General features: G+C 41.0%; 1 protein-coding gene across 5 annotated transcripts in view; it reads left to right on the top strand.

The window, feature by feature from the left end:
• The window catches only part of LOC110535113 (nitric oxide synthase 1), a 94,875-nt gene that overhangs the window by 36,164 nt on the left and 41,625 nt on the right, over positions 1 to 17,086 (top strand). For all 5 annotated transcript variants that reach the window (XM_090191137.1, XM_090191136.1, XM_090191140.1 and 2 more), the window contains 5 exons: positions 122 to 263; positions 8,432 to 8,571; positions 9,967 to 10,141; positions 14,959 to 15,060; positions 16,031 to 16,225. In XM_090191137.1, the coding sequence (XP_090047263.1) occupies positions 122 to 263; positions 8,432 to 8,571; positions 9,967 to 10,141; positions 14,959 to 15,060; positions 16,031 to 16,225 (754 nt within the window). The remainder of the gene's footprint in view (positions 1 to 121; positions 264 to 8,431; positions 8,572 to 9,966; positions 10,142 to 14,958; positions 15,061 to 16,030; positions 16,226 to 17,086) is intronic.

Raw genomic sequence — 17,086 nt, 5'->3', positions numbered from 1 at the left:
GTGACTCGAATCCACACCTCTGCTTTATGTAGTTCTATGTTCAGGCCCAAGGAGCCTGAACATAGAATTAAGGGAAGAAATTAAATCTACTTTCACACCTGGTCATTTCAATTTTTTTCAGATCTGCCATTACCATATTTCCTCAGAGGACAGATGGCAAGCACGACTTCCGGGTGTGGAACACACAGCTGATTCGCTATGCCGGTTACAAGCAACCCGACGGTCAGATTCTGGGAGACCCAGCCAATGTAGAGTTCACTGAGGTACAGTTAAATAACATTGTGGTCACTGTTATTCAAAGTGAATTATAGTTCATAAGAGCATGGCATATGTATCCCTCATGGGATATAAAACCACAAACTATGTCTTGTCAACTATGTCTTGCCAGCTCTTGAAGCTGGCTATGTCTTGTCAGCTTCAACCCACTGAACCACTTACAGTATGAATCAATCAATAAAATTTATTTATAAAGCCCTTTTTACATCAGATGTCACAAAGTGCTATACAAAAACCCAGCCTGAACCCCAAACAGTAAGCAATGCAGATGTAGAAGCACAGTGGCTAGGAAAGACTCCCTAGAAAGGCAGGAACCTAGGAAGAAACCTAGAGAAGAACCAGGCTCTGAGGGGTAGCCTGTCCTCTTCTGGCTGTGCCGGGTGGAGATTATAAGAGTACATGACCATTTAAGGCCAGATTGTTCTTCAAGATGTTCAAACGTTCACAGATGACCAGCAGAGTTAAATAATAATCAGTAGTTGTAGAGGGTGCAACAGATCAGCACCTCAGGAGTAAATGTCAGTTGGCTTTTCATAGCCGAGCATTCAGAGGTCAAGACAGCAGGTTGCGGTAGAGAGAAATGGGGGGAGATGGAGAGAGAGAGAGAGAGTCAAAAACAGCAGGTCCGAGAAAAGGTAGCATGTCCGGTGAACAGGTCAGGGTCATCAGGTAAGACAGGAGAATTACATCAGATTTAACTGACTGACCCTAGCGCCCCAGCACGTAGACTATTGCAGCATAGAGACTTGAGACTGAGACAGCTGGGTCGACGATGCCCCTGGACCAGGCCAACCAGGCAGGATATATCCCTACCCACTTTGCTAAATCACAGCCCCTACACCCCTGGAGGGATATCAACAGACCACTAACTTACTACCTGAGACAAGGCTAAGTATAGCCTACGAAGATCTCCTCCACCGCACAAGCCCGAGGGGGCGCAAAACTGGACAGGAAGAGCACGTGTGTGAATCAACCCACTCAAGTGACGCACCCCTCCTAGGGACGGCATGGAAGAGCACCAATAATCCAGTGACTCAGCCCCCGTAATAAGGGGTTGACTACACACACCTGGGCCAGACTACACTCAACCATAGGACCTACTGAAGAGATGAGTCTTCAGTAATGACTTAAAGTCGAGACCGAGTCTACGTCTCCCACATGGATAGGCAGACCATTCCATAAAAATTGAGCTCTATAAGAGAAATCCCTGCCTCCAGCTGGAGGCCTGCATCTTGTGACCGAAGTGTACGTGCAGGTATGTACGGCAGGACCAAATCGGAGAGATAGGTAGGAGCAAGCCCATGTAATGCTTTGTAGGTTATCAGTAAAACCTGTCGGTTAAAAGAAATCAACCATAGCCTTAACAGGAAGCCAATGTAGAAAGGCTAGCACTGGAGTAATATGATAAATTTTTTCGGTTCTAGTCAGGATTCTAGCAGCTGTGTTTAGCACTAACTGAAGTTTATTTAGTGCTTTATCCGGGTAGCCAGAGAGTAGAGCATTGCAGTAGTCTAATCTAGAAGTGACAAAAGCATGGATTCGTTTTTCTGCATCAATTTGGACAAAAAGGTTCTGATTTTTGCCATGTTACGAAGATGGAAAAAAACTGTCCTTGAAATATTATTGATATGTTCGTCAAAAGAGAGATCAGGGTCCAGAGTAACGGTCCTTCACAGATTATTTGAGACGACTGTACAAACATCAAGATGAATTGTCGGATCCAACAGCAGATCTCTTTGTTTCTTGGGACCTAGAACTAGCATCTTTGTTTTGTCCAAGTTTAAAAGTAAACATTTGCCGCCATCCACTTCCTTATGTCTGAAACACAGGCTTCCAGGCCTGTCAATTTTGTGGCTTCACCATGTTTCATCGAATTGTACAGCTGTGTGTCATCCGCATAGCAGTGAAAGTTGACATTGTGTTTCCAAATTACATCACCAAGAGGTAGGACATATAGTGAAAACAATAGTGGTCCTAAAACGGAACCTTGAGGAACGACGAAACTTACAATTGATTTGTCAGAGGACAAACCATCCAGAGAGACAAATTGATATCTTTCCGACAGATAAGATCTAAACCAGGCAAGAACTTGTCCGTGTGGACCAATTAGGGTTTTTAATCTCTCCAAAACAATGTGGTAATCGATGGTGTCAAGGTCTAGGAGAACAGGGACAGATGCAGAGCCTTGGTCTGACACCAATATGAGGTTATTTACCACCTTCACGAGGGCAGTCTCAGTGCTATGATCGGGTCTAAAACCAGACTGAAGTGCTTCGTATACATTATTTGCGCAACAGCTTTTTCTAAACATTTTGAGAGGAATGGTAGATTCGATATAGGCCAATATTTTTTTTTAAATTTTACAGGTCTGTTTTTTTCAAGAGAGGCTTTATTACTGCCATTTTTATTACTGCCATCTGGCGGATAGGGAGCCATTTATTATGGTCAACATAGGAGGACCAAGCACACGAAGTAGCTCTTTCAGTTGTTTAGTTGGAATGGGGTCCAGTGTGCAGCTTGAAGGTTTAGAGGCCATGACTATTTTCATGAATGTGTCAAGAGATACAGGATTAAAAAAACGTGACTGTCTCCATTGATCCTAGGTCCTGGCAGACTCAGGACAACTGAGCTTTGGAGAAATATGCAGATACAAAGAGGAGTCCGTAATTTGCTTTCTAATGATCATGATCTTTTCATCGAAGACACTCATAAGCTATCCTCTCTTGTTGAATGCTGGTTTTTATTTTTAGTTAGCTTTGCGACAGTATCAAAAATACATTTTGGATTGTTCTTATTCACCTCAATTAGGTTGGAAAAATAGGATGATCGAAATGCAGTGAGGGCTCTTCGATATTACATGGAACTGTCTTTCCAAGCTAGTAGGAAGACTTCCAGTTTGGTGGAGAGCCATTTCCTTTCCATTGTTCTGGAAGCTTGCTTCAGGGTTCGGATATTTTCTATATACAGTACCAGGGAGCACATTTCTTGTGACAAATGTTTTTTGGTTTTATGGGTGCGACTGCATCTATGGTATTACGCAAGGTTGAATTTAGATCCTCGGTTAGGTGGTTAACCGATTTTTGTACTCTGACGTCTTTGGGTAGGTGGAGGGAGTCTGGAAGGGCATCTACAAATCTTTGGGTTGTCCGAGAATTTATAGCACGGCTTTTGATGATCCTTGGTTGGGGTCTGAGCAGATTATTTGTTGCGATTGCAAATATAATAAGATAGTGGTCCGATAGTCCAGGATTATGAGGAAAAATATTTAGATCCACAATATTTATTCCATGGGACAAAACTAGATCCAGGGTATGACCGTGGCAATGAGTAGGTCCAGAGACATGTTGGACAAAACCCATTGAGTAGATGATGGCTCCAAAAGCCTTTTGGAGTGGGACTGTGGACTTTTCCATGTTTTCCATGTGTCCATATTAAAGTCACCAAAAATGTGAATATTATCTGCCTTGACTACAAGGTCCGTTAGGAATCCCGGGAACTCAGTGAGGAATGCTGTATACGTCCCAGGAGGCCTGTAAACAGTAGCTATAAAATGTGATTGAGTAGGCTGCATAGATTTCATGACTAGAAGCTCAAAAGACAAAAACACAGACATTTTTGTTTTTGTAAATTTAAATTTGCTGTCATAAATGTTAGCAACACCTTTGCGGGATGCGCAGGGTTATGGTCACTAGTGTAACCAGGATAGAAGCCTCATTTAACACAGTCAATTCATCAGGCTTGAGCCATGGTTCAGTCAGGCAAATCACATCAAGGTTATGATCAGTGATTAATTCATTGACTATAACTGTCTTGGAAGTGAGGGTTCTAACATTAAGTAGCCCTATTTTGAGATGTGAGATATCACAATCTCTTTCAATAATGTCAGGAATGGAGGAGGTATTTATTCCAGTGAGATTGCTAAAATGAACAACGCCATGTTTTGTTTTGCTCAACCTAGATCGAGACACAGACACGTTCTCAATGGGGATAGCTGAGCTGACTACACTGACTGTGCTAGTAGCAGACTCCACTACGCTGGCAGGCTGGCTAACAGGGTGCAGGCCAGGCAGCAGGCTATCTCATTGTGGAGCTAGAGGAGTTAGAGCCCTATCTATGTTCATAGAGAATATGAGATCACCCTTCCAGCTAGGATGGTCCGTCACTCCTCAGCAGGCCAGGCTTGGTCCTGTTTGTGGGTGAGTCCCAGATAGAGGGCCAATTATCTACATATTCTCTATTTTGGGAGGGGCAGAAAACAGTTTTCAACCAGCAATTGAGTTGTGAGACTGCTGTAGAGCTCATCATTCCCCTTAACTGGGAGGGGCCTAGAGACAATTTGTCGATGCCGACACATATTTCTAGCTGATTTACACGCTGAAGCTATGTTGCGCTTGGTTACCGCTGACTGTTTCATCCTAACATCGTTGGTACTGACGTGGATAACATTATCCCTATACTCTCTACACTCACCAGTTTTAGCCTCAGCCAACACCATCTTCAGATTAGCCTTTACATCGGTAGCCCTGCCCCCTGGGAAACAGTGTATGATCGCTGGATGATTATTTTTAGGTCTAATATTGGGGTAATGGAATCGTGAATGACTAGGGTTTTCAATTTGTCAGAGCTAATGATGGCTCAGACCCCGTAATGGGTGAAGGAGAAACCCGAGAAGGCTCGGCCTCTGACTCAGACTCGTTGCTTAATGGGGAGAACTGGTTGAAAGTGTCTGTCGGCTGAATGAGTGACACCGGTTTAGCATGGCCACAGCATTTCTATCCAGAAGCCTTGATAAAATTGTCCGGCTGTGGGAACTGTGCGGTAGGATGTATACTACTAACTGTACTTACTGGTGGCACAGACACTGTTTCCTCCTTTCCTAAACTTAAATTGCCCTGCCTAACGATTGCACCTGAAGCTGTGCAGGCAGCACGGCTATACTCACCATAAGGTGATAGTTCTCCTGTATATTATGAGAACAGCAACTGCAATTAGATGGCATCATGTTAATGTTACCACTTAGCTTTGTTGCCTGGTCAAGGTCCAGTAGAACCATGTCCAGATAAAGCTTCCAGGGTGAAAAAGCTGATTGAAAAAAGTATAGCGAGGAAACAACAAACGAAGTCGTTGGTCAATGTATAAAAATAAAAAAAATAAAGGTTTGGCAGATAGCCAAGTAGTGACAAACAGCACAACAAATGGCAACAAACAGCACAACAAATGGCAACAAACAGCACAACAAACAGCACAACAAACAGCACAACAAACAGCACAACAAATGGCAACAAACAGCACAACAAACAGCACAACAAACAGCACAACAAATGGCAACAAACAGCACAACAAATGGCAACAAACAGCACAACAAACAGCACAACAAACAGCACAACAAATGGCAACAAACAGCACAACATACAGCACAACAAATATAACAACAAACAGCACAACAAACAGCACAACAAATGGCAACAAACAGCACAACAAACATAACAACAAACAGCACAACAAACATAACAACAAACAGCACAACAAACAGCACAACAAACAGCACAACAAACAGCACAACAAATGGCAACAAACAGCACAACATACAGCACAACAAATATAACAACAAACAGCACAACAAACATAACAACAAACAGCACAACAAACATAACAACAAACAGCACAACAAATATAACAACAAACAGCACAACAAACAGCACAACAAACAGCACAACAAACAGCGCAACAAACAGCTCAACAAACAGCACAACAAACAGCACAACAAACAGCACAACAAATATAACAACAAACAGCACAACAAATATAACAACAAACAGCACAACAAATATAACAACAAACAGCGCAACAAACAGCACAACAAACAGCACAACAAACAGCACAACAAACAGCACAACAAATATAACAACAAACAGCACAACAAACAGCAACAACAAAACAGCACAACAAACAGCGCAACAAACAGCATAACAAACAGCACAACAAATGGCAACAAACAGCACAACATACAGCACAACAAACATAACAACAAACAGCACAACAAATATAACAACAAACAGCAACAACAAAACAGCACAACAAACAGCACAACAAATATAACAACAAACAGCAACAACAAAACAGCACAACAAACAGCACAACAAATGGCAACAAATAGCACAACAAACAGCACAACAAATATAACAACAAACAGCACAACAAATGGCAACAAACAGCACAACAAACAGCGCAACAAACAGCACAACAAATATAACAACAAACAGCACAACAAACAGCACAACAAACAGCAACAACAAAACAGCACAAAAAACATCACAATAAACAGCGCAACAAACAGCACAACAAACAGCACAACAAATGGCAACAAACAGCACAACAAACAGCACAACAAATATAACAACAAACAGCAACAACAAAACAGCACAACAAACAGCACAACAAATATAACAACAAACAGCACAACAAATATAACAACAAACAGCACAACAAAACAGCACAACAAACAGCACAACAAATATAACAACAAACAGCACAACAAAACAGCACAACAAACAGCACAACAAACAGCACAACAAACAGCACAACAAATATAACAACAAACAGCGCAACAAATAGCACAACAAACAGCACAACAAATGGCAACAAACAGCACAACAAATGGCAACAAACAGCACAACATACAGCACAACAAACATAACAACAAACAGCACAACAAATATAACAACAAACAGCACAACAAACAGCACAACAAACAGCACAACAAACAGCATAACAAATGGCAACAAACAGCACAACAAACAGCAACAACAAAACAGCACAACAAACAGCACAACAAATGGCAACAAATAGCACAACAAACAGCACAACAAATATAACAACAAACAGCACAACAAATGGCAACAAATAGCACAACAAACAGCACAACAAATATAACAACAAACAGCACAACAAACAGCACAACAAATGGCAACAAATAGCACAACAAACAGCACAACAAACAGCACAACAAATATAACAACAAACAGCACAACAAACAGCACAACAAACAGCACAACAAACAGCACAACAAACAGCACAACAAACAGCACAACAAACAGCACAACAAACAGCACAACAAACAGCACAACAAACAGCACAACAAATGGCAACAAATAGCACAACAAACAGCACAACAAATATAACAACAAACAGCAACAACAAACAGCACAACAAATGGCAACAAACAGCACAACATACAGCACAACAAACAGCACAACAAATATAACAACAAACAGCAACAACAAACAGCACAACAAACAGCACAACAAATATAACAACAAACAGCAACAACAAAACAGCACAACAAACAGCACAACAAATGGCAACAAATAGCACAACAAACAGCACAACAAACATAACAACAAACAGCACAACAAACAGCACAACAAACATAACAACAAACAGCACAACAAACAGCACAACAAATATAACAACAAACAGCACAACAAACAGCACAACAAACAGCAACAACAAATATAACAACAAACAGCACAACAAACAGCACAACAAATATAACAACAAACAGCACAACAAACAGCACAACAAACAGCACAACAAATGGCAACAAACAGCACAACAAACAGCACAACAAATATAACAACAAACAGCACAACAAACAGCACAACAAATATAACAACAAACAGCACAACAAACAGCACAACAAATGGCAACAAACAGCAACAACAAAACAGCACAACAAACAGCACAACAAACAGCACAACAAACAGCACAACAAACAGCACAACAAACAGCACAACAAACAGCACAACAAACAGCACAACAAACAGCGCAACAAACAGCATAACAAACATAACAACAAACAGTACAACAAACAGCAACCATAAAACAGCACAACAAATAGCAAAACAACAGCACAACAAACAACACAACAAAAAGCACAACAAACAGCAATAAACAGCACAACAGCATGGAGACAAGTCCGGAAGTCGATAACAAAACCTGGAAGTGTTCAATGTCTTTATATAGCATGTCTCTGAGCAAGGCTAAAACTCTGACAAAACAGATTCTGGAGTGGAAACCACTAAACAGGATTTATGAGTCTACTTGAGTGAATCCATGTTAAAATGTAATGAAATGTGTTGGTTTGGGTCTGTAGATCTGTATCCAGCAGGGCTGGAAGCCTCCCAAGGGCCGTTTCGACGTGCTGCCTCTCCTGCTGCAGTCCAACGGAAACGACCCAGAGCTGTTTGAGATACCTCAAGACCTCATTCTAGAGGTGCAGATCACACACCCCAAGTGAGTGAGACAAGACACACACATGCCACATGCACCCCCCCCCCCCCCACCGAACACACACACAAAACACACATCCCAAGTGAATGAGACAACACACATCACAGTGGGCAGATTTGTCATCACAGTGGGCAGATTTGTCATCACAGTGGGCATATATGCCATCACAGTGACGAGATTGGTCAGCACAGTGGGCAGATATACCTTCACAGTGGGCAGATTTGTTATCACAGTGGGCAGATTTGTTATCACAGTGGGCAGATATGTCATCACAGTGGGCAGATTTGTCATCACAGTGGGCAGATATGTCATCACAGTGAGAAGATATACCTTCACAGTGGGCAGATATATCATCCCAGTGGGCAGATATGTCATCACAGTGACGAGATTTGTCATCATAGTGGGCAGATTTGTCATCACAGTGGGCAGATATGCCATCACAGTGACGAGATTGGTCAGCACAGCACAGATATACCATCACAGTGGGCAGATTTGTTATCACAGTGGGCAGATATGTCATCACAGTGGGCAGATTTGTTATCACAGTGGGCAGATATGTCATCACAGTGAGGAGATATACCTTCACAGTGGGCAGATATGTCATCACAGGGGGTAGATATGTCATCGCAATGGGCAGATTTGTCATCACAGTGGGCAGATATGTCATCACAGTGGGCAGATATGTCATCACAGTGAGCAGATGTGTCATCACAGTGGGCAGATATGTCATCACAGTGAGCAGATGTGTCATCACAGTGGGCAGATGTGTCATCACAGTGGGCAGATATGTCATCACAGTGAGCAGATGTGTCATCACAGTGGGCAGATATGTCATCACAGTGGGCAGATGTGTCATCACAGTGGGCAGATATGTCATCACAGTGAGCAGATATGTCATCACAGTGGGCAGATATGTCATCACAGTGGGCAGATATGTCATCACAGTGGGCAGATGTGTCATCACAGTGGGCAGATATGTCATCACAGTGGGCAGATATGTCATCACAGTGGGCAGATATGTTATCACAGAAGAATTCTAACATCTAACATCTCTTGGAGAAATCCTTAACTTCTTTACCTACAAACTGTATTTTCTTTCCATGACGTACTATACAAATGTCAATGTCAGAATATAAACTTGTCACTAGTCTCTTCCAATGGCTTTTCACCAAGATAAGAAAGTGTGCTTTTACATGTATTCAGAATGTAAACAACAGCAGCAGTCAGCTACAGTTCAAGCTATGTATAATATATCCTCTCAACCATCTCTATATACCTTGAATGCTAGCTTATTCATTTGAATCAACAAGTCAAGTTATAAGTCACATTCTCCATCTTTCCTCCATACCTTGAATGCTAATAATTTGAATCAATGTCTTTGCTCCCCCGTCCTTGCAGGTATGATTGGTTCAAGGACCTGAATCTGAAGTGGTACAGTCTGCCTGCTGTATCTAGCATGCTGCTAGAGGTGGGGGGGCTGGAATTCACTGCTTGTCCCTTCAGTGGCTGGTACATGGGCACAGAGATCGGCGTCAGGGACTTCTGTGACAGCTCTCGCTACAACATCCTGGAGGTTTTAAGATCACTTATAAAGCATTCATATGCATTTCTAAACGTTTATAAGCACCCCTTCGGTGGCAGTTACATGGGCACGGAGATATGCGCCAGGGACCTCTGTGACAGCTGCAATGGTTAAATGCACTATTTGGACATATTCTAATTTTACCATGAGGTATAAAGGGATGTTACCTATGTTATGTGTGGGGTTTGTAATGGGAATTCACACAATAGTTGTGAGTGGATGTTTTACCATAATATTTTACTAGGATATTTACTAGAATCTATCATATGCATTACTATAATATTTTACTAGGATATTTACTAGAATCTATCATAGGCATTACTATAATCTTTTACTAGGATATTCACTAGAATCTATCATATGCATTACTATAATCTTTTACTAGGATATTCACTAGAATCTATCATATGCATTACTATAATCTTTTACTAGGATATTCACTAGAATCTATCATATGCATTACTATAATCTTTTACTAGGATATTCACTAGAATCTATCATATGCATTACTATAATCTTTTACTAGGATATTCACTAGAATCTATCATATGCATTACTATAATCTTTTACTAGGATATTCACTAGAATCTATCATATGCATTACTATAATCTTTTACTAGGATATTCACTAGAATCTATCATATGCTTTACCATAATCTGGTGTGTTTTTTTTATACTATACGCCTGTAATACTTTATTTTATTTTATTTAACCTTAACCAGGAAAAGCCCATTGAGACCCAGAGTCTCTTTTTCAAGGGAGACCTGGCCAAAAAGGCAGCAACAATCAGTACATTACAGAATGAAAACATACAACAATAGAATACAACAACATGATCCAGCCTAAAAAAAAAGCATTTTTCACTCCTCCCTAACAGAGTCTCCCGTCAATATTTTAAATCCATTCAGTGGCACTAACATATCTAGATGAAGCATGGATTGTAGACTATTCCATGCCTCTGTTGCACAAGAAGAGAAGGCAGTCTTGCATAATACTATGAATGTCCTGGGGACTTTAAGTAGCAACCACCTAGCAGACCGGGTACGGTAACTGCTGGTGGTGAAGGAGACCGAACTACAGAGGTAAAGAGGGAGTTTACCCAAAATGATATAAAGTGAGGTCAAGAGGAAGTTTTACGCATATAAAGTGAAGTCCAACCTACCATTTGGTACAATGTGCAATGGTGGGTGAGTGACTTGGCATTTGTAATAAAGCACAAGGATGCATGATTAACAGGGTCCAGTCTGTAAGACAGAGGAGGTTGCATGCATATACAAGACACCATAATCAATTACAGAGAGAAAAGTGGCCTGAACAAGCTTCTTTCTAGCCATAAGATGGAAGTAAGCCTTATTACGAAAATAAAAACCCAATTTCAATGTAAGCTTTGTCACAAGATTATCCACATGAACTTTAAAGGACAACTTGTCATCCAACCAAATATCTAGGTATTTATAGGATGACACTTTTTCAATGGATAAGCCAATGCTAACGTTCTCTGGCAGAGTTCTAGCTCTGGTAAAGGTCATGAATTTAGTTTTTTTTTTACATTCAAGACCAGTTTGAGACCATAAAGGGAGGGAGTGTCTGAAAAGCAGTCTGGAGCTCTTCAACAGCCTGAACCAGAGAAGGAGCACATGAATATATTACTTTGTCATCTGCATAGAGATGTAACTTTGCTGGTTGCATCCCATTACTACAAATTGAGAACAACACAGGAGCTAAAATGGAACCCTGGGGCACACCTCTATTAATCTCAAGATAGCTAGACTTTTGATTGTCAGTATATACACATTGTGTTCTGTCAGAAAGGTAGTTCCTAAAGCAATTTACTGTCCCTTCACTGAGACCAATGTTTCTGAGTCTAGCTAGCAACAATTCATGGTCAACTGAATCAAAGGCCTTTGATAAACCCACAAACAGAGCAGCACAGTGTTGCTTTTTATCAAGTGCATTTATGATGTAATTTACCACTGCCATAGCTGCAGTTGTGGTGCTGTGCCCCGATCTAAAGCCAGACTGAACCCCGCTCAGTATGTTATTTTCAATTAAGACGTTTTTTAACTGTGAGATCACTAGGGATTCATATACTTTGGCCAGGATAGGGAGTTTAGAGATAGGACGATAGTTATTAGCATCTGAGGGATCTCCAACCTTTAGCAGTGGGAGGACAGAAGCTGATTTCCAAATGCTGGGTATGGAATTGGTCAAGAGACTCAAGTTGAAAATGTGAGCCACAGGTTCAGTAATAATACCAGCTGCTATCTTTAAGAGGTAGGGGTCCAGGTTGTCTGGACCTGCAGACTTTTTAGTGTCTATTGCCTTTAGTGCTTTACAGACCTCAGTATAAGAAACAGACTCAACAATAAAATGGTTCACATGAGGGCCTATAGCATAGTTGACTGTAACAGAGTTTACATTAGAGTCCTAGTCAACAGGAGCATTTGTATGTCTAGCTTGAGCCCAAGAGATATTTCTCTTTCTAATTAATTCTGCCAAGTTATCTGAAAACCAGGGATTGTCCCTTCCACTTGAGTCTACATTTCTTCACAAGGGCATGCTTATCACAAATCAACACAAATTTCCTATAAAATAGTCCCAGACAGTGTCAACATCGGGAATCAGACTTACTCTGTCAATATTACGGTACAGATAATGTAAGAACCCTTAATCAAACTGTCTAAAATGTATTTTAAAAATATAACGGGGTTTGGCTTTGGTCATTTTTGTATTTCTAACACAAGCAATTCCACAGTGATCACTGACATCATTACAGAATATCCCAGTCGATGTGTATTTGTGAGGGGTATTCGTTAGCATAATGTCCAATGGCGTTGATTTGTTAGGTGCTCTGGGATTCGGTCTTGTAGGCACATTAATTAATTGAGCAAGATTCAGAGTCACACAGTTCTTGTAAAGAGTCCGAAACAGATGTAAGCATGTCCCAGTTCAAATCTCCTAAAATAATGAATTCAGAGTCATTTAACTTGTGCAGGACATCAGAAAGAGAGTTTAGTGCGTCTCCCGAAGCCGAGGGCGGTCTGTAGCAGCCGAGGGCGGTCTGTAGCAGCCGAGGGCGGTCTGTAGCAGCCGACTACAGTGATGTGGGAGTCCTTATATACGTTCACTTTAACTGCAAGCAATTTAAAATGTTTGACTTTGGTAATCGAGAGAATTTCAGAGGCGTTAAACTCGGATTTCACTTAAATTGCAACCCCTCCTCCTTTACTCATCCGATCCGTTCTAAAAACGGTGTACCCATCAATAACAATCTAGTTATTTGACACAGATTTCTTTGGCCAAGTTTCTGATAAAACCATTATGTCTGTATTTGTTGTTTTGGCCCATATTCTACCAGTGTGGCAGATGAGTCTGCTCTCATGACCACATGCATACAGGCTAACATTCTTCACTTAAATTCTCAACATTCATGGGTTTCCAAATCACATCAAAATAGATGTTTTCTATTTTTTTAAGCATACATTTTTTTATAGTTTTCCTGAAAACAGCAAGTCAAAATCAAATCAAATAAAATATTATTGGTTGAATACACATATTTAAGATTTGATTTGAATTTGACTTGCTGTTTCCAGGAAAACAGTCTATTTTGATGTTTAAACAAATAGAAACATCTTTTTTGATGATGTAGAATCTAAATTTGAGACAGTCTTTTCTACAGAAGGAAAATTATCCTGCAGCAACAGGAAATGTGAATTATTATGTGGATTATAATTATTGGACATTTTTGTAGGGGTTGATACATTTTTCGTAAGGGAAAATCAAGTCTGAAATGTCAGTGTAAATTACAAACTTCAGAAGTCTTTTAAAACCTTAAATACACTACATGTTTAAAATCTCCTGCAACAGGGTGATCAAATTAAGATCCTACATCTGTATTGCTGGTCGGATGAAGAGGATATTTTTTGCTGTAGCTATGGTGATGAATTAATGATGAATGTGTTTTATGTCACAAACAGTAGTATCATGATGTCTAGAACATGTCAAGCTTAGAGGCTGTAGATATAATAAGTATGTCTCTGGTTGTGCTGATTTCATTCAGCTAATGTATTAGCATAGCCATTAAGGTGATGATGTGTTGTTATGTTTTCAGAGTTCCCATGCTTAGAAAGTCACTTTAGTTGTTTTCTCAGTCATTTCCCCTCATCTTGTATTCCCATCTCAAGCATCATGCGCCCTGCTGCTAAATGCAGCTTTATCCATGAACAAAATTGTTATGATAGACTTTATGTGACATTTTCTTATTTTAATGCAGAACAAAAGGCACTTCTAAAACGGTTGTTTTTTATTGTTCTAAAATGTCTCCATTATGTATTTCGGCCATTTTATACTGACTGCAACCAATCACCTGTGGTTTTATACTGACTGCAACCAATCACCTGTGGTTTTATACTGACTGCAACCAATCACCTGTCACTCTGTCACTCACAGGACAGTTTGTCACTCACAGGACAGTTTGCCAACCCCTCAGTTTGGGAACCACTGATTTAAGTACCTTGCACATCCACAGATTTTTCACCTAGTCAGCTCGGGTTACTGGTCCAATGCTCTTAACCACTAGGCTACCTGCCACCTATGTAGCTTTATGAACAACAGCACTTAGCTGACAATTATTCTTATCACAACAAGGTTACTTGAATGATAAAGAGAAATATTTATCTCATATGTAGCAGGTAATATATTAGCAATAAGATAAGAAGAATAAAATGTTACCCTGATTGTTTATCTTCAATGTATCTTTATACACAACAGGTATTGTTATTAAAGCATGGTATGTTACTGTCCAATAGGAAGTGGCCAATCTGATGGCCCTGGACACCAGGAAGACTTCTTCTCTATGGAAGGACAAGGCACTGGTGGAGATCAACATAGCAGTCCTCTACAGTTTCCAGGTGTGGGTTTATCTGCTGGCCATGTAAATATCTAAAGGTTACTGGGGTGCTGGAATTGATTATTTACAGGGCTTGCATTTCATACACTATATATACAAAAGTATGTGGACACGCCTTCAAATTAGTGGATTCGGCTATTTCAGCCACACCCATTGCTGACAGGTGTATGAAATCGAGCGCACAGCCATGCGATCTCCATAGACAAACATTGGCAGTGGAATGGCCTTATTGAAGAGCTCAGTGACACCGTCATAGGATGCCACCTTTCCACAAGTCAGTTTGTCAAATTTCTGCCCTGCTAGAGCTGCCCCGGTCAACTGTAAGTGCTGTAACGCTACAGTATACAATGCCATTATAGATAATTATGCGCTTCCAACTTTGTGGCATCAGTTTGGAGAAGGCCGTTTCCTGTTTCAGCATGACAAAGCAAGATCCATACAGACATTATTTGTTGAGATCAGTGTGGAAGAACTTGACTGGCCTGAGTTCTGACCTCAACTCCATAGAACACCTTTGGGATTAATTGGAACGCCAACTGCGAGCCAGGCTTAATCGCCCAACAACAGTGCCCAACCTCACTAATGCTCTTGTGTCTGGATGGAAGCAAGTCCCTGCAGCAATGTTCCAACATCTAGTTGAAAGCCTTCCCAGAAGAGTGGAGGCTGCTATGGCAGCAAAGGGGGGGGGGGGGGAAACAACTCCATATTAATGCCCATGATTTTGATACTATATTGAATGATTTTCTAGGATGGTCCTTGCTGTAGACAAACTAGTATTACGCTTTATATATGAAACATGTATTTTTATGAAGTCAGAAATGTGTTTAAATTATTTGTAATTATGGGTGCTTGAGAGAGATTTAATTTACACCTTGATAAACTAAATATAATCCTGAAATAACTAAGGTAAATGAACTGAATGAATTAAATGAATTCCCCTTCATGATTTGATTCCTGTTATCTGTTCTCAGTCATCTAAGGTAACTATAGTGGATCACCACTCTGCCACAGAGTCCTTTATGAAGCACATGGAGAATGAGATCAGGGTGCGGGGGGGCTGCCCAGGGGACTGGGTCTGGATTGTACCCCCCATGTCTGGAAGCATCACCCCGGTGTTCCACCAGGAGATGCTCAACTATCGCCTCACGCCATCTTTCGAATACCAGGTAAATCAAATCAAATCAAAGTTTATTGGTCGCGTATACAGAGTAGAATGTCTTGTGTTACTAGCTCCAACAGGGCAGTAGAATGTCTTGTGTTACTAGCTCCAGCAGGGCAGTAGAATGTCTTGTGTTACTAGCTCCAGCAGGGCAGTAGTATGTCTTGTGTTACTAGCTCCAGCAGGGCAGTAGAATGTCTTGTGTTACTAGCTCCAGCAGGGCAGTAGAATGTCTTGTGTTACTAGCTCCAGCAGGGCAGTAGAATGTCTTGTGTTACTAGCTCCAGCAGGGCAGTAGAATGTCTTGTGTTACTAGCTCCAGCAGGGCAGTAGAATGTCTTGTGTTACTAGCTCCAACAGGGCAGTAGAATGTCTTGTGTTACTAGCTCCAACAGGGCAGTAGAATGTCTTGTGTTACTAGCTCCAGCAGGGCAGTAGAATGTCTTGTGTTACTAGCTCCAACAGGGCAGTAGAATGTCTTGTGTTACTAGCTCCAACAGGGCAGTAGAATGTCTTGTGTTACTAGCTCCAACAGGGCAGTAGAATGTCTTGTGTTACTAGCTCCAACAGGGCAGTAGAATGTCTTGTGTTACTAGTTCCAACAGGGCAGTAGAATGTCTTGTCTTACTAGCTCCAGCAGGGCAGTAGAATGTCTTGTGTTACTAGATCCAAACAGGGCAGTAGAATGTCTTGTCTTACTAGCTCCAACCGGGCAGTAGAATGTGTTGTCTTACTAGCTCCAACAGGGCAGTAGAATGTCTTGTGTTACTAGCTCCAACAGGGCAGTAGAATGTCTTGTGTTACTAGCTCCAACAGGGCAGTAGAATGTCTTGTGTTACTAGCTCCAGCAGGGCAGTAGAATGTCTTG

This window comes from Oncorhynchus mykiss, chromosome 11 (genome assembly GCF_057628025.1).
Source record: "Oncorhynchus mykiss isolate SJ-2025 chromosome 11, ASM5762802v1, whole genome shotgun sequence".
Lineage (NCBI taxonomy): Eukaryota > Metazoa > Chordata > Actinopteri > Salmoniformes > Salmonidae > Oncorhynchus > Oncorhynchus mykiss.
This window is presented reverse-complemented; position numbering and strand designations above follow the sequence as displayed.